This window comes from Setaria italica, chromosome IX (assembly GCF_000263155.2).
Source record: "Setaria italica strain Yugu1 chromosome IX, Setaria_italica_v2.0, whole genome shotgun sequence".
NCBI classification, from domain to species: domain Eukaryota; kingdom Viridiplantae; phylum Streptophyta; class Magnoliopsida; order Poales; family Poaceae; genus Setaria; species Setaria italica.
Window position 1 is genome coordinate 9,843,480 of NC_028458.1, and position 24,612 is coordinate 9,868,091.

Genomic DNA, 24,612 nt, shown 5'->3' on the forward strand with positions numbered 1-24,612 from the left:
GCCTACCGATCCAAGGACTCCTGCCCTCTTTTATATACTCCAGGGGACGGAATTACTAATCGGTTATAAGGTAGGAGTGGATTACATGGTATGAGTCCTAGTAAGATTACAGAGAAATCCTGATAGGAGTCCATCTTCTTTGTTCCTTACGGATATTGAGGATCTATCCCCGACATAAGGAGGAAGAAGGGAGGGTGGGTGGACTAGGCGAGGGCAGCGCCCTGCAGGTGATGAGGTGACGATGAGAGTGGTGGGCGGTGCATGGGTAGTATTAAAGGAGAGAGGTAGGGGTGCGGAAAAAGATAGGGTTAGAATTTAAATCGTATGTATTAAAAATTCAAATGTGGGAGAGAGGAAAAAAAAATATATGGTTACACGTAGACAGCCAGCTTACTGTAGCTGAATTTCGCCATCAAATCAAATGAGAGCCAAATTTTAGGAAAATGAGTTTTTTTAACTTCGGCGAGAGGCCACCGAAACAAACAAACAACATGGTCTGTTCGGCTGGACTTATAAGCCAGCTGAAAAGTTGAAATGGCTGATTCGTTATAAGAGAAAAATACTATTCGGTGGCTAATAAGTCGGCTCATAAGCTGGAGCGAACAGGTGGCATCCCCGTCCACTGGGCCTGGGCCAGCAAATCCCCCTCCAGCTGAACCCGCCGCCCCTCTAGGCCTCCACAGCCGCCGGCCACCACGCCGCCTCCGCCAGTACGCTGTCGCCGAGCTCACCGGCTCCGGTGCCTATCCTCTGCTTCAGGTGATTCGAAGGCGGTGCCCACGGCGTACCTCCAGTTGGGGCGGAGAGCAGCTTGGCGGCAGCGGAGGGACAGCCGTGGCCGGCGGCGTACCTAGGCGGGGAGGACGGATCGACGTTCTACTCCCAAATGTAGCCGTCTTGCGCAATGCTTTGTCCGCGGCGAGGAATTCGCGCGTACGCCGCCACTGCCCTTCTTACCGGTCGCAATCTCATTGCCATCATCCTTCCACCACGCCGGCGGCTGCCTTGCGCTCGCGCCATGCTCCTGCCGCGAGTTCATCTCCGTCTCGCCTCCACCGCCGCCGTCCGCCTCCATCCACCTCCGTCCGGCGCCTTCTCTCACGATGTCAAGGACAAGAAAGAATGGCAGCTGGAGCTGGAGCAGCACATCGCCCGCGGGCAGCTTGCCTTTGCCCGCCAGGTGTTAGATAGAATCCCCGCGCCGGATGCGCGAGCCTACAACGCGCTCATCCGCGCCTACTCCTGGCGCGGCCCCTTCCACGCCGCCATCGACCTCTACCGCTCTATGCTCCGCCGCGTGGCCCCCAACAAGTACACCTTCCCATTCGTCCTCAAGGCCTGCTCGGCGCTCGCCGACCTCCGCTCTGGCCGCGCCGTCCACGCCCATGCCGCTGCTGCCGGCCTTCACACCGATCTGTTTGTATCCACCGCCCTCATCGACCTGTACATCAGGTGCGCTCGCTTTGGCCCCGCAGCCAACGTCTTTGCCAAAATGCCCACGAGGGACGTCGTGGCATGGAACGCCATGCTCGCGGGCTATGCACAACACGGCATGTATCAACACGCCATTGCCCACCTCCTCGACATGCAGGCTTATGACCGCCTCAGGCCCAATGCCTCCACCCTCGTCTCCCTTCTTCCACTTCTTGCACAGCATGAGGCGCTCTCCCGAGGAACAAGTGTCCATGCCTACTGCCTTCGTGCCTGTCTCGACCAAAAGGAGGAACAAGTGCTTGTCGGCACTGCGCTGTTGGATATGTATGCAAAATGCAAACGCTTGGTTTATGCTTGCAGGGTGTTTCATGGTATGCCAGTCAGGAATGAGGTCACTTGGAGTGCGCTTATTGGAGGCTTTGTGATGTGCGACAGAATGGTGCAAGCTTTCAGTCTGTTCAAGGACATGCTGTCTCAAGGACTGTGCTTTCTCTCTCCGACCTCTGTTGCAAGTGCCCTTAGGGTCTGCGCCAGCCTTGCAGACGTTTGTATGGGTACACAGCTGCATGCTTTGCTTGTTAAATCTGGTATCCACGCTGATCTCACTGCAGGGAATTCACTTCTTTCAATGTATGCCAAGGCTGGCTTGATCGATGAAACAATGTCACTCTTTGATGAAATGTCCATCAAGGACACAGTCTCTTATAGTGCACTTTTGTCAGGGTATGTGCAGAATGGTAAGGCAGAGGAAGCATTTCTTGTCTTCAAGAAGATGCAAGCCTGCAATGTGGAACCAGATGTCGCGACAATGGTATCTCTGATCCCAGCCTGTTCACACCTGGCCGCTTTGCAGCATGGGAGGTGCAGTCATTGCTCTGTCATAATCCGTGGGCTTGCATCAGAGACATCTATATGTAATGCTTTGATAGATATGTATGCAAAATGTGGAAGAATTGATCTCTCCAGGCAGGTTTTTGATAAGATGGCAGCTCGGGATATAGTATCGTGGAATACAATGATTGCTGGATATGGAATTCATGGACTCGGGAAGGAAGCCACTACATTGTTCTTAGGCATGAAGAATCAAGGTTTTGCACCAGATGATGTCACATTCATCTGTCTAATATCTGCGTGCAGTCATTCTGGACTTGTGACTGAAGGGAAGCACTGGTTTAATATGATGACACAAAAGTATGGTATACTTCCAAGGATGGAACACTATATCTGTATGGTTGATCTTTTGGCAAGAGGTGGTTTCCTTGATGAAGCCTATCAGTTTATCCAGAGTATGCCTCTGAAAGCCGATGTCCGTGTATGGGGAGCCTTGCTTGGAGCTTGCCGGATTCACAAGAACATTGATTTAGGAAAGCAAGTCTCAAGGATGATCCAGAAACTAGGACCTGAGGGGACTGGCAACTTTGTTCTGCTGTCTAACATATTCAGTGCTGCCGGGAGATTCAATGAGGCAGCAGAAGTTCGAGTAATACAGAAGGTCAAGGGATTTAAGAAGAGTCCTGGTTGTAGTTGGATTGAGATAAACGGCTCCTTGCATGCATTTGTTGGTGGAGACCAATCTCATCCACGTTCACCTGACATATATCAAGAACTTGATAATATCCTGATAGACATTAAGAAACTGGGTTACCAAGCTGACACCAGTTTTGTTTTGCAAGATCTGGAGGAAGAGGAAAAGGAAAAGGCACTCCTTTGTCATAGCGAAAAGCTAGCAATAGCTTTTGGTATCCTCAGTCTTGGTGAGGATAAGACCATTTTTGTTACAAAGAATCTCCGTGTTTGTGGAGACTGCCATACTGCCATAAAATACATGACCTTAGTTAGGAACAGGTCTATCATTGTCAGAGATGCTAACAGATTTCATCATTTCAAGAATGGGCAATGCAGCTGTGGAGATTTCTGGTGACAGCGCCACCACCAAACAGAAGACCATTTCATAAATTATTGGTCTCTCAGGACATCATGTGACAGAACTCATATCCTAACATCCATATTAGCTCAGATGTTCCTCATGAAAAGCCATGTACATCTCTTGCCTCACAATGTGAAGCTGAGGAAGCAGACAAGATCCAATACAAGGAATTTGAAAGGAGGAGATCAAAGCAAAGCAAATGCCAAAGTAAGTCAGGGTTTAAGGAAAACTTTTTGGCACATGGCGAACAGGACATGAACCACACAGCTCATGGTTTGTAGATTATAATTTATAACATAATGTACATAAACCAAGATTGGTAATCAGATTTATGAAGGCATTCTTTATTCTTGTTCATGTGTCAAGCTGATACGAAGCATTAGTATGCATTTCATTGTGATATTAGTATTTTCGTAGTTGTGGGATTAAATTCTGTAGATTATATATGAAAGATGGAGATGAAGGGATGTTAATTGCTTTTCACTTCCTTCAGTAAAAAAACATGGGATGCCTGTCAAGGCCTCTTGACTGAAATGAAATGGCATAAGGGAAAATAAACCTAATAGACTATTGGCAAATGGAACATGAGCTACAATTCCATGACAAAGGTGGGTCTCTATTGAGTGGTACAGAGGATTATTTTTCTAGTATCTTCTGGACCCACTAATCTCATATCTTGTTTTTTTCATAGAAAATAGAAATGTGCCACCTTTTTCCTCTAAATACACAATTTCTAATTTATTAGATCATTCAGTATAATACATATACATATTGATACAAAATTATCTTGTGAATTAATGATATACTGTGCAGGCATGCAATTTATTAGCCATTGAAATTAATTCTATGAAACCAATTGATGAAGGACACTCACAAAGTCTCTTTTAACCTCTTTCAGTTTTGGTTGAAATATTTGTGGCCATCAATAAATTATCCCAGAAGATGATGGAAAAAAACTATTAATGCTTCTATGTAATAAATTAGCCATTGAAATTAATTCTATGAAACCAATTGATGAAGGACACTCACAAAGTCTCTTTTAACCTCTTTCAGTTTTGGTTGAAATATTTGTGGCCATCAATAAATTATCCCAGAAGATGATGGAAAAAAACTATTAATGCTTCTATGGAGGCGTGATTTTCCACCTTTGTACTTTTAAATGGAAACTGTAGCACCAGTAACTCAAAATTTTGATTTATTGCTCTCTTTATTTCAAGATAAGTGCTTCTTTGACCATTGGTGCTACTTGGCCCTTGGTTCCATCATAGTAAAACTAGAGATATGTTGACAACAGGACATCAAACGTTAAGACCATTAAGTATATTGCTTGCACATGGACATCAGTAAGTTGGAGAAAGTATCACTGAGGGGAAATCTAGCTAAGAAATTTTCTTGGTTATCGGCAAGAAACATTGGCATTATGATATATTGGATTCTTGTATCTTCAGTGACTTGGATACTGTAGATTCTCATCTTCATTCTCTATGCTATGTGCTTCTACCTCTTCGTTTGTTTGATTTTGAACATTTTTGTTCCTAGGCAGCAGATGCATTGGTTGACATTATTTTCTCTAAATTTCTGGTTTTAGTAGAGATATTACAGTTGTAAGCTCATGAGTGCTTAACCATTCTTTTGTACTATATCTGGGTTAATCAAACATCTGAAATTGCAAATGGTTTCACCATAACACACTGCCTTGCGGTCATAGTCCGTTTAATCATTCGTTGATGTGAGTTTGCCTGAATTGCATATATGAAACTTCAGTTCTTGGTGCCGCAGATCAAAAGGATGTAATTTCTTTTTTTGCTGAGACTGTTCGCACAATTTTTTATCCATTTTAAAGAAATTGACATTGGTACTCACATAACTTTTGAATGGGCAAGGTTTGCATATACAATTGAATGGGAATGTATCATGCCTTTAAAATATTGGTTAATAAAATGATTTGGAAGGTTGTAAAGATCTCGATGGGAGCTTCTACGTGCAGAAGTTCAAAAGGGAAGGGATTTGGATGAGAGAATGTATTTGAAGTCCGCAGAATGTACAAGAGTTATGTTGGAATTCATTGGAGATGCAGACATCCCACAGTTTTTGCAACGACAAGGTTAAAAGATCAACAGAGGGTTCAGATCTGGATGGATTGCGTTTTCGAACTTCCTTGTGGAGACAATGGGCGCTGCTGATTGTAATCCTGCAAAGACAAGATTTGCTTATAATTCAAAAGTTTAATCTGCATCTGAAGGAACAACGCCTAGTCAGAGGCTTGTAAATAGAAGGGATACATTTTTCTCTTGCTCCAGAAACATGAAACAAGAAAAGTGAAACGGATACGTTTTGGTTTACTCTGTGGTAATCATATGTAAGAGTGAGCTGCTGCAAGATAATTTGGATATAATTCATTTCCGAGGTCAAGTGAAAACATGTTGATATAACAGGTTTAAACTAAATTGGAGATGAGTAATTTGGAGTCTGAACCCCCAAATACATAAATGCTCACCCAACGAAAGGAAAATCTAAAAGTTAACTTCACTCATTGTGATTCTTAGACTAGGATAAGTTTGGACATGACAAGGTTCACCAACTTAATCCATCGCTACGTGGGACGAACAGCAAATCCACAACTCTGAGTGCATCCTGCTCATTCTCTATCTTGTACTTGCGAATCACCGCCGGCGCAATCATCAGCGGCTTCCACTGCTTCGTCTCATTCCACTTCATCAGGCTCGCCATGAAATCCTTCCAACTGACAAGCAACGCCCTCTCTCCAAGAGCTTCAAGGAAGCTCCCACTCTCCCACCCATCCATCACCTTCTGCTTCACCGGGAAGAACCGCAGAGCCCCCGGGACCATGACCATCAGCTGCGCCGCCGATACCTTCGCGTCATCCCTGTCCCTGGCACTGGCAGTGGACGGATCGAAGCCGGAGGAGTCGAGGAGAGGTTCCTTACCGCTAGCTTGAGCGCGTTCTCCCCTAGAGGGATCGTGTTCAGGTTCCGCCACCCGCCGATGAGGTCCTGGAAGTTGGCTCGGAACCCCGTGGGGATGGAGCCGGGGATGAGATGCTCGCAGCCGTCGAAGGAGAACCATGTCCCGGACTTGTTGGCGAACCCGGCCAGGTTCATGTTCGGCCTGTTCGCTTCAGCTTATTCAGCCGGCTTATCAGCCACCAAACAGTGTTTTTCTCTCACAACAAATCAGCCGTTTCAGCTTTTCAGCCGGCTTATAAGCTGAAGCGAACATGCCAGTTGTCGTTCCTGAACAGCAGTGTCACCTCGTCGCCGTCCCATCCGTGGAGGTGTATGGGTAACCACAGCTCCGGTTCTTCGTCCGGCCTCGTCTGGTCGGGGAGGAGCGGGTGGGCGCAGAGGTCTTTGGTGGAGCTGTACGTGAACGTATCACGGAACCTCCCGAGAGCGTGCTGGTAGGCAGACGGCGAGTCAATCCTTCTTGAGCTTGTGTGCAACATTGAAGATTCCATCTTCCTGTAGAGGAATTATATGTAGAACCAAATAAGCAGACTGCTATTTTCGGTGTGTCTATACAAATCTGTATTGTTAAAGGTGACTTTTAAATCCTGCTTATATGATCCAATTACTTTGTAATTAAGGCATTGGACCTTGATCCAAAGGAGAAGAGACTACAGCATTTCTAACCTAGGAAAAATACTTTTATGATGAATTGCAAACAAAGGTGAAGCGAATTTTAACATAGGAAAAATAAGTTTAACTTAGTCGAACCCTATAATACAATACTTGCTCCCGGCCAATCTAAAAGGTAAATAAATTTAGTCATCATCACTCTATGCCAAATGTTAGTGATTTTACACTACTGCGACATTGTTTTCATCATTTTTTTCTTGTTTTATCCTTTTTATTTGTACTAGTTCTTCATTTCTCTATGGTCATTTTCTTATGCCAAAGTCTAAAACGACCAACATTTTGGATATATATGGAAGTTGGCAATAATTGCATGGGCAATTTAAATGATAGCAAGACTTGAGTCGTCTTAAAATTACCAAAGGAAAGAAGCACCTCAAAATTTAGCAAAGGAATTGAGTTCAGAACTAGAATTTCATGTTTACATACCAGAAAGGTGAAAGTACACCAGAGGAGGCTGCTGGGATTTGACATAGTAGTGCGAAGAACGCAACAAGATTGATGACTGAAGAAGGAATCGACATGATGCCGCTTCAGGATTATTCTTTTCTCCTGCCAATAGTTGGTAGCCAAAGATGGATTCCCTGGTTGCCTCTATGTAGGTGAGAGAGGAAACACAGAAGATATGACTCAAGCGCTTCAGTTGCCCCTTGCATGGTCTACCTGTGCATTGCCTGGTGTTTTGCATGCCTGACAGCCTCAGCCTGTCAGCCACATGTTCACAGCAAAAGAACCAGTGCAAAATACAAAACGTGCCCTCCTTGCACACTAGGACCTACTCATTATTATTTGAGTAAATTGCACACCCTTTAACTTCTCAGTGAACCCAAAATGCATATTGCTAATCGCTTCACATGAAGTCCAAATCACCGTTACCTTACCCGTTTTAAACCGCTAGCGTGGCATGCTGATTGTTATGCTGACGTGTACTGACATGTGGGGCCCACCTGTCAGCTTCACTGTCTTCTTCCTTCCTCTCTCTTCCTCACCTTTCTTCCCTCTCTCACCAACAAGATTCTCGGCAGGGGGTGGGACGGCGGCGGCACATCTCCAGCGGGGCCACGTGGACGCTCGGCGCTGCCCCCTGCACCTCGCGCCGACCGTCGCCGGCACGGGCGCCCCGCGGTGAGGTCAGATGGCCGCTCCCTGACGGCATGGAGGAGTACGAGGCCACGAGACGACGCACCTGGTGGCGCCGCGGCGGGCCTTAGCCGTCGACCCTGTGGCCCCGGGATGCGCGGGGCGAGGATCTCGGCGGCGCGGCGAGCTCGACCGTGGACCACACGGCCGCGTGGGGCGAGGCACGCGAGCACTCGGCGCAGCGGCCACGGCCATCGACCTCGTGGCGCAGGGCGTTCCCGGCCGTCATCCCCGAGGCGTGGGGTGACGCACGTGGCGGCGGCGGAGGCGCGCTGAGCCCACGCCGTCGACCCCGTGGCACGGGGCCACGCGGGATGAGGCGGGCAGGGGCGGCGCTTGCCTCCCGGCGGACGGACGGCGGCGGGGGCGCTCATGGCCTGAACGCAAGGGACGGCCGCCGCCGTCCCACGCCCTAGCCGGAAATCCTGTTGGTGAGGGAAGATGAGCAGAGAGAGCCAGAGAGGAAGGGGAGAAGCCGGTGGAGCTGTAACGTGGACCCCATGTGTCAATCCACATCAGCGTAATAGTGAGCGTAACAGTGGTTTGGACCTAAATTTAGGGATCTAGATGTATGTTGTGGGAGTTTGAGGACTTAGATAATACTTGCCGCTAAGTTTAAAGATCGACGGTGCATTTTACTCTTATTATTTACACGGCACAAGCATGAATATGTTGCTGTTATTATTATATTTACACAGTACAAGCAAGAATATGTTATTTATTCACAACTAGTTATTATTATTTATTACACGGTACAAGCAATAATCTGTTCCAAGTCACTAGCTAGTACTCTAGACTGCATTGTTTCTTTACAAATGCATTACTTTTTTGTTCTGCGAAGAGAAGAAATACATTACATGAAAATACTGATTTTGATGACAATGGAAAAATATTAAAATTCAATCTGATTGTGAAATGTGAATAATTCTGAAAACACTAAAGGCCAGACCCTAGTCACATAATCTGAGAAAGCTCCCATGTTCTAGCCATCCATCTAGTAGAGCCGATTTTTAATGGTGAATATCATCAATCGCATCTAGAAGGACGCCATGCACGCACGCTCGCACCCACGTGTGTACACCTATGACCATGAAAGGTTAGTCTGGTAGACTTTGAACTTAACGAAATCATCGGTAGACGCCTCACTGTCAACGAAAAACTAAAATAAATAATTAATAAAAATCCAAGCATAGGTTCCACCTCAAAGAACTCATGCGAATCTGTGTGGCTGGCATTGTTTTGTCTTTTAAGGATCAACTAGCATTGTTAATGACAACGGCCATCAATTTTTACCCTACCAAAATCAAGCTCAGCGGCCCGTCAGAAGCCCATGTAGAACTGTCTCCTGTATTAGTTAGCAGGAAAACCAAGCATATCTAAGAGTAGAAATTGTAGTATAAAGGTGTTTTTTTTGTTTTGGCGAGGAGTAGTATAAAGGAATTGAATGTGTACGTGTACACAACACAAAGAAGAGGACTAAAACCAGTGAATGAGGGCATTGAGGTGTTTAGCTCCAGCAGCAGATCGACCCTAGGGAGGCCTCCTCTTTGATCTTGCTCCGAACTCTGAATCGCGGCACAACGTTCTACCGAAACCATCGTTAAGAAATTTCATGCTTGTGAGAAGTTTTACAGGGCTGGCCACTGCAGTTCACAGGGGCCAGGGGGCACCGTGATGGCGTGGTGGCTGCTCAATAAGAATACAGACATACTTGCCAGGAAATAAAAAGGACCAAATGATTGGCCCTGAATGAATGATAAACTGTTAAAATTCTCAGACGGCATAACCATGACTAAAATATTCTTAAAAAAATTAAAACAATTGAAAGCAAAGCAACTAAGCTGTGGATGTGGATGATCTTCCTAAGATTACATGGCCGTTGTTTGGAGATTTAGCTACTTCTGAAGCTTAACAAAGCAACCGAAATGATCATTTCCACATATCTTCCCGATATGTGCATCAACTACCTACCTATCTAGTCAAAGGCAGGCAGTAACGTTGTGCATCCCACCACACCGGTAGTACATGTCGACCGCTTCCGTCGCGGAAACCGTGTCCGTCACGAGGAACGCCTCCGTCTCCATCACCGCGCAGAAGCACCGCATCCCATTGTACGCCCCGCCCCTGCCCGCCGCGAGTAGCGGCCCGCAGCATGCGGCCGTCGGGACGAAGATGTCGGCGGGGCTGGGGATCGATCTCTCGCTACAGCATGCGCTCCATGGGTTGGGTGGGGATCGATCTCTCGCTACAGCTGCTAGTCCCTGCTGCTACTTGGGCTCGGTGTTGTAACTCTGGACAATGGGGAAAGCAGGGAGGCGAGCCTTGTATAGGCGCGGGCACCGTGGCAAGTATGCTGTTGCTGACTTGCGCCAAGCCTTGTTTCAATTGCCAATACAAGTTCAGGAAAACAAGTTTAGCTTTTCTTTTTAACGAACCAAGCAAAAGAGTTGCCGATTATATTAAAAAGAAGATGAAACTCAGATTGAGCAAATACAACCAATGAAAAAAAAACAACACAAATACCGGCCAGTTGGATTGGGTCATCAACACATGTCGCACAACGCCCTCGCACTCAACTCAACAACACATCGGCCGGTTGGATTGGGACATCAACACGTGCCGAGCTCAACTCATCGTAAACAAGTAACTCTGCCCGGTCGGATTGGGACATCGACACAAGCCGCGTAACCGTCATTGCTCCACCATAGCTCCTCATCACCAATGTGACACCACCACCACCACCACCACCAGACTACCATCATCAGCAAACGAGTAGTGCTGACCACCAAAAGAAGCCAAGGACATGCCAGCGTCACCACTTGCGCCGTCGTGACCGACGATGTTCCGTACCGAGCCAACCGCTACCATGTAGGGTTGGTCGCCACGGATCGCTGCAAGTCGTGTAGTTGTCACACCATCGTAGCTGCTTGCGCCGAGCATTTCAAACTTTGAGGTTTGAAGAGTAGGTGGGCGTGTCATGTGGTTTGTCTAGGCATCATATCACACAGGGCAGATGCCTCATGCAAGCATGCAGTATGTACTATGTGTAGGCAACAAATTAAACATAGGTCTCAAAACCGTCATGCTGGAGCTATGAGTGTACCGGCGACCGTTACAAGTTTGAAAAGGGCAGCTTTTGAGCAATTAACGCATAGAAAATTTCCTCTAATTGGCATGAGCCCTTTCTCTTGGAGGTTTGGTGGAAGCACACTGTCAGAAATTCGAGTAGTCTCAGCTATTTACAATAATGAAAGCTGATTAAATGGAGTTAGATACTTCCTCCATTTTAATTTTAAATTATAGATCGTTTTAGCTTTTCAAAAGTTAATAGATTTTGCTACGAATGTAGTTGTATATCTAAATGCATAGAAAAATAAAGAAACTTAAAAAGTAAAACAACCTATAATTTGAGATTTGAGATTGAGGAAGTAATGTAAATGTACATTTACATGGGCGCATGGACAAGGCTGCTCTTGGGTGGCGCCGTGGCAGGACAGCGGGCACTGCCTCTGTTGCCGGCATGCCGGTGCGAGTGCGACGATGTTGTGACGGATCGGAGAAACAGAAAAGGATAAAAGCCATGGTCGACTCTCGACTGCTTGTATTATTGGGTAGCGTATGTAATCTGCCGATCGATGATCTTCCTAAGCTTACATGGTTTTCTGCAGATCTAGCTAGATACTCATTATACTAATACTAAACTTAGCAAGGCAGTTGACGTGGATCATCAATCTCCACATGCATTTGCATTGGCGGCTACCCCTAACCCATGCAGACCGTAACGTTGTGCCTGCCGCCGCACTGGTAGTACATGTCGACGGCGTCCCCCGTGGTAATCGCCACCGTCTGGAAATCGTCCGTCATCAGCGCGGCGCACAAGCACTCTAGCCCGGTGTGAGCGAACGGCCCGCCTCTGCCCGCGGCGAGCAGGGCCGCGCAGCACGGGGCCGGCGGCGGGACGGCGCCAAAGTCGCGGAGGCACCTGTCAGCGATCTGGTCGCCGAGGCGAAAAGCGTCGCACGGCGGCGGCGCTCTCGCGGGGCTCCGAGGGGGCGTCGCGCTCCGCCGCGGGTCCGGAGCTGCATCATCGTCCCCTGCTGGCTCGCTGCTCGGATAGCTTGCGCCGGCGGGGCATGCTACTCCGGCCAAGACGACGCCGAGCAGCACCATCGCCAGGCCGAACACAAGGTGGTGTGGTGGGCGCTCCATGGGTTGGGTGGGATCTCTCGCGACGTACGGCTAGCCCCTGCAGCTACACCGGGAGAACTCTGAACGATGGAGAAAGGGAGGGAGGCGCGCCTTGTATATGCGCGGGCACCGTGGCGGGTGGGCCTGCCGCTCTGCGTGCCCCGCGCCAGAGGGCTTCATGCTATCCGGGCAGCCGGGCGAAGGGGGTGTGACTGTGTGCTTGGTGGGCCGATCGAGCATGGCAGCAATTCGAATTCTATTCCTGGCAATGCACAATTCATATTCGTAGTATTGGACTTTTTTTGAATCTGTATTTGCACGGGATTCAGCTAAACATATGCATTTGATCGTGATTGATCAGTTCAGTTGCCACACCCCTTCGATCGTGCCCATATCCCGAAGATTTTGTTCATCGCGATGATTTGGTTCATTTAAGGATAGGCACTTGAAGAGAGTTGACAGTATGGCCTTCCTATATCAGCCTTTATGAACCAAATCATCCTTGTAAGGATTTAAAAGTCAGTAAAACTCATTTATTGAAATAAAATCATCGTTGTACAATTTACAGCAGGACATTCCTGCCTCAAGTCATAACTACAAACCCAAGCCATCAGTATAGTGTGGCACAACGAAGTGAAAAAAGAAAAACTGAACACCTAGCCCTGAGCAGTCTATTTTTACAAGTGTACTACACAGCCTCAACCACAAAGTATAACACATATATTACTTGCCTGTTTCTTCAAAACAAATTTGAATTACTCGTCTCCAAAACTAATCACAAATTGGAGCAAAACCTTCCGAGGCAGTCTTGAACCAAAATTCAATAGGCTCTTCTCGACTTGGGCTTCGGCACAGGGCTAGTGCGACCACCCCACGCTAACCGCGGCTGCTTCGAACCCCTCCTTCCCGCCACCAAACCGTATGGCGCCACCGATGCTTCCCTTCCGCCCTCGCCGCCTCCTGTCCATGCTACCACCCTTTGCCACCGCCTTCTCGCTGACATCCTTCCTCCCCATGCCGCCGGCCTTCTCAAGAAGCCGCAGCACTTTGGACTTCCCCGCGGCGGCCGCGACCTCGGCGGCAGTTCTTCCCTTCACCGTCGTGGCCTTGGCGTTCGCGCCGTTCTTTAGGAGGATGTCTACCACGTCGGCGCGACCCGCCTCCGCCGCGCAGTGCAGCGCCGTGTACCCCTCGGCGTCGGCCGCATCAACGTCCGCGCCGCGGTCGATGAGGTCGCGCACCGTGTCGGCGCGCCCTTTGAAGGCGGCGCGCATGAGCGGCGTCCACCCGTGCGCGTCCCGCCCCTCGACGGACGCGCCGCCATCGGCCGCGCGCCGGACCGATCTCACCTCGCCCTTGCGCGCGGCGGCCAGGATCGCCTCGCCGAGGCCCAGGAAGTCCATGATCCGGCCGCCGTGGCCCTCCTCGGCGGCGATCTCGAAGGCCGTCTTCCCGGCCACGTCGCGCACGGCGGCCGTGCCGGCCGCGCCGTGCGACAGGAGGAGGCGCGCGACCGCCTCGTCTCCGCGCCTCGCCGCGGCGTGCAGCGCGGTGGCCCCGTCCGCGCCGCACCTCGCGTCGGCCCTCGCGCCTGCCGCGAGAAGCGCCTTCACCGCGTCCCGCCGCCCCGCCTCCGCGGCCAGGCGAAGAGGAGTCTTGCCGTCTCTCCCCGCCGCGTCGATAGATGTGAACGAACACGAGAAGGACGCGGAAGAGGACGAGGCGGGAGAAGCGGAGGCGGACTTGGCGAGGAGCAGCCTCAGGACGTCGTTATGGCCGGCGGCGGCGGCCGCGTGGAGCGCGTCGGAGCCGGTGGGCGTCGCGCCGTTGGCGATGAGGAGCTCGGCGATGAGGCACTCGCCGGAGGCGGCGGCCGTCTCGAGCGGCGTCCGGCCGCGGCTCGGCTTGTCGGCGTCCGCGCCGTACTCGAGCAGCACCTGGACGATGTCGGCGCGGCCGAGGCCGACAGCGAGGTCGAGCAGCGTGCGGCCGGAATCGTCGGCGGCGTCCGCGGGGTGCCACTCGGGCTCGCTGCGGTCGAGCACCTCCCTGAGCGCCTCCACCGCGCCGGCCGCCACCAGCCGCGCGGCCACGGACGCGCCCACGAAGCTCGCCCTGATGCCGCTGTCCACGAACACCTGCTTCCTCCTCGCCGAGAACCACTCCGGGTTGACCGAGTCAAGCGCCGTCACGGGCTCCTTAACGGCGGCGCCGGGAGCCACCACGCTGTGCAGCAGGAACGCGTCCTCGCCGCGGCTCCCTCCTCCCGACCCGCTGCTATGCCCCTCCGGCGCCGCGGAGCCCAGGTACATCACCTCCACGGTGACCGCGGCGAGCGGCGCCAGGATCCCCGTGTGCGGGCGCACCGCGAAGCGCCCCCGCACCGCCGGCTGCAGCCGGAACGCCACCGGCATGGTGTGCATCGCGTTCCGCAGCGTGAGCTCCCCCCTCGCCTGCCTCCCGGGCTCCACCCGGACCATCACCTCGTTCGACGGCTCCGGTATCACCAACCGATCCATGTCGTCCTCCTTTTCTTCCTCTCTTCTCTCAAAGCTGCAGTTTCTTCTTGCCGTGCTAGAACACCTACCGCGTCTCCTTTGAGTTGTTGGTCGAGCCAGAGGTGGAAGAAGAAGCCATCAAGAGGAGTGGGAGGAGGGACGGGGTCTTATGTACCACCAACACGTACAGTTTGGCCGGCGCGGCGCGGAGGCGTGCCACATGGTGGGTGTGAAGAACAAGGAGGACTTGTTCTATGTGGTGGCAGCTCCAGGTTTTTTAATGGCGGGTTTGGCGTCTGGTGGTGGGCACTGGGGTTTATTCCGGAGGGCAACGGAGATCGACCGCGGTGGCGCCTAGCGGCGGCAACTTCCCGGCGCCATAGCCCGTCGCTGTCGCTCGTCATTGTAGGTGATAAACAAATGATTTAATGATATGAACAAAGCAGAGGTGATTGGATGCACGATCGTGTTATCACTTTCGTTTTGGGTGTGGTTAGTACCTGGCAGTAGGAAGCATTTCGACAGCAAGAACAGTTTCGATTTCAATCAGTCGAGATTGAGCTGTGGCATATTTCGTTTCTTCAGAATGTTCGGTTTGCGCCTGCCAGTAAGCTATTGTACAGTATGCTTGAGTAGACCTGACAAACGGCGGACACTCTGTTTCTCAGTCTGAATGCTTCGAAAGGACCTCTATGCTATATTTTTTTTTTCTGAAAATCTTTGGCTGCAAAGTGACTGATTTCTGAATTCGTTCTTAACCCTTTCATTTGAGGAAAAGAGACAAGATGGTAATGGTTGGTTTCAGAAGTCATTCTCTCAGCGGTGTGACCGTGACAAGCCAATGCAAAATCTTCAGTTTCCATAGGCTAGACCAGATCACTTCATGTGAAAACAAACAAAGTAGCACATTGTAGTCTCATGCGCCAAGACATGCTGCGAAGTAGATTCAAAATACGCCATTGCAATGCATCTAGAACAACATTTCCATAGTTACGAACCAACAAAGTAGCATTCGGAGTTTCTGAGCGCCTTCAGTAAATTTATGCGACGACAAGAGACCCGTTTAGTTGTATATGCATTTCCTTGGAGATACTTGGTTTCCCCGTGGGTCGTACGTGGACATTTACCCCTAACACATTTGCTGGACTATTGGGTCTTGTTTTCTACATTGAAAGTGACATCAAAATTGACAAAATGTTCTTCCTTTCCATGAAATCTTCCGTATCGGACACCAGAATGGTTCTTAAACAAAACACTGCCTTTGTCATATTAATCGCTCTCTGTCAATACTGACAGCTGAATGCGATCGCTTTTGTTTGAGTTCGGCGCCCATGGATTCTCTAGTATTTGATGGATCTGCGAAGCCACTGCTGGCGTCATCAGCTTTGGATTTCATTGTGAGTGATAGGTTTGGTGAAGTGGTTGGATTTCCGCTGAGTACAGTCCCATTGTTACATTTACGAGGTGAAGTTGTTGGATTTATGCTACGTACTTCATGTTTATCCAGTTAAGTGCAGTGTTCTCCGATCGGTACAAAATGCATTACCCAGTCTCCAATGGCAGCATACTCTCATGAAAGCTACATTGCTTGGCATGCTCGTTAGTCATCCTCACAGAAATGCTTCTTCCTCCATCAGATTAAAGGTCTTGATGAATTGGTCGTCTATATGATTTAACCATTTTCCAATGACCTGGTAATAATCTTCAGCTTTCACTTTCAGCTTCTTCCATAAACCGCGTGTCATGAATCATTTCTTATGAGCATTCAGCCATTTCATATGAGCATCCTACAACGGTATCGACCAACAATACCTGAATCATCAAAACAGACAGTATCATTATATCATCGCTAAGGGATAAAAATGCAAAGTAGAACGCCTACTTTGTTTACCAGGCTAACAAACCCCTAAGCTTTGCATATCAGTCCGGAAAGACTCGTTCACAGAAGCACTGATGCATGAGTATTTTATAATCCTGTGGCACTAAGATATGCAATGGACCCCCAGTATGATATCAACAAAAGAAAATTTTGCTCTTCTAGTCAAAGAACTGTCAGCACATTGGAAACTAATTTATGTTTGATTTATGAAGCTGCACGACATCGACATTGACGTCGAGATCAAAACTGCCTTGCATTCAAACACATGGAGGATCTTCATTTCTATTCATCTCGCTATCACGATCGATCTTGACATTTTTCTATGCAACTGGGGGAAGAGCATCGTGAACTGCACTAGATGAACATTCCTCATATCTGTACTAGCTGTACCTGCCGAGCGTTAACATGTTGCTCAGCTGTTAAACCACCATTGACTTTTACGTCTCGCCAGTCATCGATCGCTTGCAGTTTGGCACTAGGAAAAAGTTGGTTGTACATTGTTATTCACGTTGTGTGTAATGTTTCCTAATCATTACGTGTCCAGCTTAAGCTACATCACAGCTAGATTGTCCAGCTGAGCTAAGTAGCGTACCTGGACTGCATTTCAGTCCATGTTAATTGCTGAAAAGTTGCGATCACTTTGGATCTCTACTGACAACTGATCTAAACAAAATAAAATCTACGAAACCCGCGGCATGTTTTAAAAAGAATGGACTATGTGGTATATGAGCCATTTCTAGGACCACTTCCAAATTACTTGGTTAAGTAAGGAGAGGAGGTGGGAAACTTCACCAGATAGACTCATGGGCAGCCAGCTATACTACTCTCATTTGCCAACTACACTATGTCTGGATAGGGTCCAAACCCTTACAATCTATTTCAAATTTTGGCTAAACCATAAAAATTCTCGGAGCAATCTCTCTCATCCTGACAACAAGTAAATGGAGACGAGTTAATTGATTCCCTTCCCTAAGCATCACTACTAAGTAAAACTCCTTTTTATTCCTTATTACACGTCTTTCGGTCTTTTCACTTTTATAGCTTTTTCCCAATTGGGCCGTCGACACAGTCATGCCATGCCCTGCAAATCATGTCGAAATACATCAGCTAGGAGACAGTCATGTCATGTCCAAGCAAAACCGTGCGTTCGTTCCATTTTCTAGCTGTAGTGCACGCATCGTTAATAAGAAATCATTGGTAAGGATCTCAGTTGCAACTGCAAGCACGATGCTGATCTGCTGATGCATGTATGCTTTACATTTGGAGTCCGAAACAGGGGGAGAGAACAAACCACGCTGACCAGGCTTCGTCTTCTCACCTGCCCCTGTTGCACACACCTTTTTTCTTTCTTTCTTTCTTTTCAAACGAATATTGCCCACACCATCCAGGGTGTTATGATGAAATGTGCAGATTACTCCATATAAAAGGAGCAAACTCGATCAATACATGTAAGACAACTACATATCACCAATAATCTTGCTCGAACCTAAGGTATTTTGATATCATAATTCATAACCATGCTATTTTTTAATCTGAATTGCTGAAAACTTGGGCAAAGAGGGGGAAAAAACACATGGCCGTTCGATTTACCTTGTGTGATTCGTGCTCCGATAACCTTTACAGGCGCACCGGATCCTGCTCCAACCTTTGGAAAGATGGCGGCAGTACCAACGGTCGCAGGATTGTAGAGGGGAGATTTGCTGGACAATTGGATCTTGGCTTTTTCTTGAAAAAAATGTCAAGAAAATTGAAAAAAGATGCTCTTCCTCCCTATGAAAGTTTCTGCATAAGACAAGTAGACAATACAACCCTTTTAAATCAAATACTGCATTGCGTTTGTCATATTAACCACCCTTTGCCCATATGGACAGGTTAACATGGTTTCTTGTCTCTTATATTCTTAATGCATAATTGTTTAGCACATAATGAAAACGCTAAGACATAGCTGGAGTCACCAACTTTGATATCAGCGTGACGGAGAAGATTTAAGGAATGGTGAGTAATATTTGTAATCCTCTCTCGTAGGTGCATTTACAAGGCAAAGTTATTGGATCATATAGATCGTATTTCACTTCATAATTATCTGTTCAGCTGATATCTGATCAATGTTTGCCATGTAGGTACAATATTTTCTTGTCACTGTTAGCTGTATTATCTCGGATATCTTATGAAAACATATTACGATAAAAAGAATACATTTCTTGGCGTGCTCTTAGTCAAGAAATGCTTCTTTCTGTTTCTAGAACAAGGTGCTGATGAATTGCCTGCACAAATTACATTTTCTTAAAACTTTTTTAGTGTTTCAACTATTTGCTGCTGAATGGTAGGATAATTCTGCAACAATGTTGAACTGATCCACATGCGTGCATAGAGAAGCTTCAATTCGCTGATATTCGGTCATTCGTCATGTAGAACTTCAGGTTAAAAAAGAGTGGTGCTACAGATTTTCCGCAAATTTGTGGAAAATTCGTATATTTATCTATTTACCCTGTCATTGTTTCGTTCGGAATGGGGTAAAAATTAACTGAGCTGCAGCCTGCCTAACTGTTTATAGATAATGAAAAGTGACAGATACCTAACCTCTATACAATCCTAAATGACTGAACAGAAGCATGGTCTGTGAGAATTAGGATACATCTTATGGCACCATTAAGATATGCTAATGGCCCAGTGTGACCTCAACCGACAGGAAATTATGGCCTCAACCAATAGGAAACTAAGTTAGCAGTTGAAATAAAGAACTGATCTCCAGCACATGCACACTGCAAACTCAGATCATCAAACTGCCCTGACATTCACACATATTGAGTCAGTCAGCAGCACAGTTTCTTTTCCACGCATCTGTCACAATCGTTACCTTGTTATCTTTTCAGAGTAGGAGCATCCTGAACTGGAGGGGAAATTCTGTATATCTGTACTTGCTGAATGCTGAGTTAGTGACATTGCTATGACTTTCAGCATTTAAGCTGTTAGCCATTGGTTACGCCTTGCTCCTGATCAGTTGCAGCTTGGCACTGACCGTACAGGAAGGTGTACTAACCTGAGCACTACAGCTAAGTGCGAAGAAAATAATACTTGAGCTACACATTTTTATTTACGCTGTTGTTCTGTTGCTCCTAATCATTGTATATACGGTCAGTTTAAGCTACATCTTCAGAGCTGTATTCATCACTTGATCGAAGGCTAACCAAATCTGACAAATGGAGTGAGCTTATTCAGGGGTGAGCCTGTGAGGTGTTAAATTCGTTAATGAACGCGAACTCCTCTGTTCTTTTCTGAACATGACACAGTCCACCCTCAAGCGTCGAGACAGTCATGTCATGTCCAAGCAAATCATTCAGAAGCACATCAGCGACGAGACAGTTACGCCATGCCCAAGCAGAATGGATCGTACGCACATTGTTGCTTGCTGATGGCCGTAGCACAGAATAGATGCATCGATGAGCGATCAATCATTGGTGAGGATCTCAGTTCAGTTCATATGTTGAGTGGCAAGGATGCTGGATTGCTGATGCCGAACGCATGTCTGCCTTACATTTGGAGCCAGACACTGGGTGAGAGCGATCATGCTGACCGGGTTCTGATCCTCCCCGCAGCTGTAGCCCAAATCTTCGAGTCCTGAAATGCACAGACGCTCCAAATGTCAGCTCTGATTCAGTAGGAAGACTTTGTCGATCGACTGAGAGTCTGAGACAAACAAGGTGCCACTGCATATGAGACCACTGTATCACTGAATGCATATGTAGTGCACCGGCAGCGTCAGAAGAGGTCTCTTCCCGTTCACCTGTATTGTACCTCTGCAATCCTTGTGTTCTTTTTTTCTCCTCGAGGAATTCTTGTTCTCACATTTTCAGAAGTTTGACCATAGATATGCTAACTCTCTCAGGATTTAGATACCGAAACCATGCAACTGAATTTTCTTTTGGAAATTCATTCACAAAAAACATAAATTCATTATTGCACATCGTTATAACAGTTTCAAATGACTATTACTATGTGCTTATATTTGCCACTATAATAGCTCAGCAAAAGTTCAACTCCTTTCACATCTCTTATTAATTATCACCAATACTGCCTACATTGTTCGGTAGGTTATATCTCAAGAGTATTTTTTTTTTGGCCATAAAGTGTGGCAAATCGTGACGGGCCGAATGTTTCTTTAGAGGATAAAATGGGCCAAATGCTACCAGGTGAGAGAGCTTTGGCCCATCGAGAACTATGGACAGATAACATAAGCACTCCTCGTGCCGGGAGCGGGGGACGGTCTCACGGTGTTACAAGAGACTCTCCAACAGCTTACCTAGATCAGATTGCTATACTTAAAAATTGTAAGAATACTAAAAATAATACAAAATACAGCTCCAACAGATTACCTATATGAATGAGTATAATAGGTCATGATCTTTTTTCTTTCCTCGATCCAAATATACCGATCCAAAGAGTGGATTGCTATATTTTGTTGTCCACGTGCGAGAGCCCATTGCCACCGTGCGGATGTTTCAGAGCTCCTCCCGTCACCGTGCGCCCTGCGCCCTGCGCCCTGCTTGGCCGTACGCCGCCCTATCCCGCCGTGCGGCCCCTTCCCCCTTGCTCCGCCTCGCCGTCGCACCGGAGTAGCCTCCGCATCGCCTGGCCGTGCGCCACCCTTCCCTAGGCCCCGCACTAATCTCGCCGCCGCCTGCCCTCACCTCTGCGTCCGTCGTGCTGCCTCGCGAATCGAGCTGCGAGCTGTGGCCCCACGCAGCGCCGCTCGCTGTGCCGCCCCGCGCATCGATTTGGCTACCGGAGGATCTCGAGGAGGCCGCCGCTTGTCGATCTGGCCTCCTCGCCGCCTCTCCCCTTCCTTCCTGAGGCTCGGGCACGCGCGGGGAGCTCCGGCGGACGAGCGGGCGAGTGCCGCCGCGCGAGCGACCTCCACCCCCGACGCGCATAGGTGAGCTTGCGTGGCCGCACAACGAGGAGGGCGGAGGAGCGCGACCGGCGTCGATTCTCTGCGGTGGGGCTCATGGATTCGGGCGGAGGAGCAGGGGCCGCTACCGATTTGAGCGGAGGGCAGTGGAGGAGCAGCAGGAGGGACCCAGGGAGGAGAGGGTGGGAGAAGAGAGGTTGGGGAAGAAGATGAGTCAATTTTGTAGATCGGTCCTAGAAAAAAGATTGTGTTCACATATTAGTCCTCAAAAGGAAATATAAGGCTCTATTTGGTATGGCTCCAACTCTGGTGGATTTGCTCCACTCTAGAACTCCAAAAATAAAATGAGGTGTTTGGCTAGATGGGTGCCTGCAGCTCCAAAAGGAGGGTCTTTTTGGATGGATTGTCACTTTTACCCAACCCATGACCCCACTTGTCATTCGGTAACACATTATCTTCTTCTTTGGGCACTCACCGTCATGCCGTCGTTCGTGCTCGTCTCCTTCGACGCGCACGCATGGCAGGGCCGTCTACGCCGCGTCCTCGACCTTGGCTCATCATTCCTCACCACACACGTCCTCATCATCCCTTTGAATTTGGGCCTACAGGAAGCGAGCTGAGGCGAAATCCCGCCAAATTGTTTGACGCACGCACAAACAGCGTTGGGAGGGTTGTTGCAGGGAGAATCAGATCGACCTGGGTGTCGATTCCGAAGAGGGTGCGTTGGGGAATGTCGAGCAGGAGAAGCGTGGATCCCTTCCGCACCAGCTCCATCGCCGCCGCTTGCCATGCCAGTAGTAGCTCGTCGGCTGGCTGCGGGGCTGAGGGGCCGGGGCGACCGGCGGGGGGCTTGACGACCAGCGGCGGGCCAACCCTAAAATCGGCGGCGCTAGAAGAAAACGGGGGCGGAACAGGCGCATGGGATGGGATTGAGGCGCGAGGGGGGAGGGGAGGTTCTCAGGAGGAATATAAGCAAAATATTTTTTTAGTGTAACCAGTGGTATTGGTGGGTAATTACCCACCAACTCTATGAGGAGGTTCAAAGAGGTGGTTTTTAAGCTGCAAAAGAGGTGCTCCAAAACTCCACCGTCATTTGCACTACAGCTCCATGGAGTTTTGGAGCGGGGATGTTTGACTGGAATTTTTGCTGGAGTTCTGGAGTGGAGCCATGCCAAACAGGTTCTAAGTATGCTGTTGGAGAGAAGCACAAAACCATTACCTAAATCTTCTCTCTCCTATACCTAGAATAAGTTTTGTTAGAGATTTGCCTTTTATCAAAAACTTTGGAACTTTTTCTATCAAATTTCATTATTTTAAAAAGTTATTGTTCTTCTGCGAAAAAAGAGATAGTAAGTTACTGGTGTATCTTCCGCGAACTTTTTTTTACCAATGTTCCATTTTGTCATTACTAGTTCATTTTATTTTGTGGGCCTAAATCCCAAATATATATCAATTGCGCCGCACCACTCCTATTTTCTAGTAAGATCTTGTATGTTTGACAAGAAAAGACAAACAGTTACTACTACTACTTTGGTGGTGCGTGTCCTTGTTGACTTTGCCGTTTATTTTCCAAAAAATAATGTTCTCCTCAAGATAGAGCTATCCAATGTGCAAGTGTGCAACAGCTAGCTAGATCTAGGGTGTGGGAGTCACATGCATGATGCATAGCACACTCCCAAGAAAAGGTGGATCCCCTCAATGGCTCAATCCTGCTTCTCCAACCTGATCCCCTTGAGAGCGATCACATAAACAATACCACAGAAATGTATGATACCCGTGAATACATGGCAAAGGGACAAGCTCGCAGATCAATTTCTGCATTAAAATCTTATTATTACAAGGTAGAACCGTCCACAGCCATCATTAGGAGTAGTACATCACCCAGCAAACAAAGAGTCTGTTTTTTTTCCCTTTTCCCATTTCTCCCTTGATTAGCACACACGCATGACAGTCGTGAAACATTATTACATCACACAGCTTCTGGTAGATAGTCCTCTCCAAGCACATGTTTCGCCTGTAAGCACACGCAAAAGATCACAAAAGAACACTCAGATGATCCAGCAAAAGAGGGGGAAAAAGGCAAAGAAAAAGAATCTTTATTACTTGGAAAAGAAGATCTGGCCGCTGGTGCCTGCATGTTTACCGGCAAGCACGGCGCGCGGCGGCGAGCTGAGGCGATCAGTCGCTGTCGCTGCTGCTGCTGCTGTGGCCGTCGTGGTGTCCCTCGCCGTGCTTCTTCTCCTTCTTCTTCTTCTTGTCCTTCTTCTCCTTGTGGTCCTTGTGGTCCTTGTGCTCGCCGGACTTGTCGCCGTGCTCGCCGGTGATCTTGTCCTTGATCTTGTCGACGATGCCCTCCTTGTGCTCCCCGTCCTTCTTGTGGTGCTCCTCGGCCTTCTTGTGCGCCTCCGCCTTCTTGTGCTCCTCCTCCTTCTTGTGGTCGCCCCCCATGTGGAGGGTCTCCTCGATCTTGTGGATGATGCCCGACATGGCGATGCTTCTCTTTTTTGCTCGAGAGGGAAGTGGCGATGGAGATGCGGTGCGGTGGTGTGATCTGCCCTTGGCTCTCCGGCGCCGGTATTTATAGAGCGCCGAGGTGGTCCGTGACTTGCGGTGGGGTGTGTGAAGAAATGGAAGGCCAATCGGATAAGAAGGACGTGATGGCACTAAATAAAGCAGAAAAATGAATTGAAGGCAGCAATTGCTTTGGGTACCGACTGTACGCACCAACCGTTTTGCTGCATATTTGCATATTCTAAGCTGCACATTTTTCTGTCTGGAAAGGAGAGCAGATAGCAAATATCCGATCAAATATAATGACAAACGGAACGATTGATGTGGGAATCCCACTAGCGCAAGAAGCACTTATTAATTTCCTGGATTTGCGTGTTTAGCAACAATTGTTTGATTTGGGTTTGATCACCCATTGATGCATGCATGATACTGGTCTATGAATAGAGGGACCATTCGTTAGTGTTGGGGGA

The 24,612-nt window shown here is 48.4% G+C and overlaps 3 protein-coding genes and 2 long non-coding RNA genes across 6 annotated transcripts; 1 reads left to right on the forward strand and 4 right to left on the reverse strand.

The window, feature by feature from the left end:
* Nucleotides 1-641: 641 nt before the first annotated feature.
* LOC101761598 (pentatricopeptide repeat-containing protein At3g16610) lies at nt 642-3,712 on the forward strand. The gene has a single exon (XM_004982209.4). It carries the CDS (start codon nt 905-907, stop codon nt 3,353-3,355), a length of 2,451 nt encoding a protein of 816 aa, XP_004982266.1. The 5' UTR covers nt 642-904; the 3' UTR covers nt 3,356-3,712.
* A 2,020-nt stretch (nt 3,713-5,732) lies between these two features.
* LOC101762431 lies at nt 5,733-8,666 on the reverse strand. Its single transcript, XR_002675620.1, has 2 exons — nt 7,447-8,666; nt 5,733-6,843 (listed from the first exon to the last, which is right to left on the reverse strand). It is a non-coding gene; the product is annotated as an uncharacterized LOC101762431 (long non-coding RNA).
* Nucleotides 8,667-12,856: 4,190 nt separating this feature from the next.
* LOC101762828 (ankyrin repeat domain-containing protein 65) lies at nt 12,857-15,067 on the reverse strand. The gene has a single exon (XM_004982212.2). The coding sequence runs from the start codon at nt 14,862-14,864 to the stop codon at nt 13,203-13,205; it is 1,662 nt and encodes a 553-aa protein (XP_004982269.1). The 5' UTR covers nt 14,865-15,067; the 3' UTR covers nt 12,857-13,202.
* A 4,862-nt stretch (nt 15,068-19,929) lies between these two features.
* Nucleotides 19,930-22,066, reverse strand: LOC111255765. The gene is made up of 2 exons (XR_002675690.1): nt 21,096-22,066; nt 19,930-20,340 (listed from the first exon to the last, which is right to left on the reverse strand). It is a non-coding gene; the product is annotated as an uncharacterized LOC111255765 (long non-coding RNA).
* A 1,346-nt stretch (nt 22,067-23,412) lies between these two features.
* On the reverse strand, nt 23,413-24,194 carry LOC101763238 (dehydrin HIRD11). Of its 2 annotated transcripts, none has more exons than XR_215804.4 (2): nt 23,735-24,190; nt 23,413-23,645 (listed from the first exon to the last, which is right to left on the reverse strand). XR_215804.4 is itself a non-coding variant. In XM_004982213.3 (2 exons), exon 1 carries the CDS (start codon nt 24,116-24,118, stop codon nt 23,810-23,812), a length of 309 nt encoding a protein of 102 aa, XP_004982270.1. In that variant the 5' UTR covers nt 24,119-24,194; the 3' UTR covers nt 23,413-23,645; nt 23,775-23,809. The 2 variants fall into 2 exon arrangements, 1 of the variants encoding a protein (XP_004982270.1); XM_004982213.3 differs by having other exon boundaries at nt 23,775-24,194.
* Between the last annotated feature and the right edge of the window lie 418 nt (nt 24,195-24,612).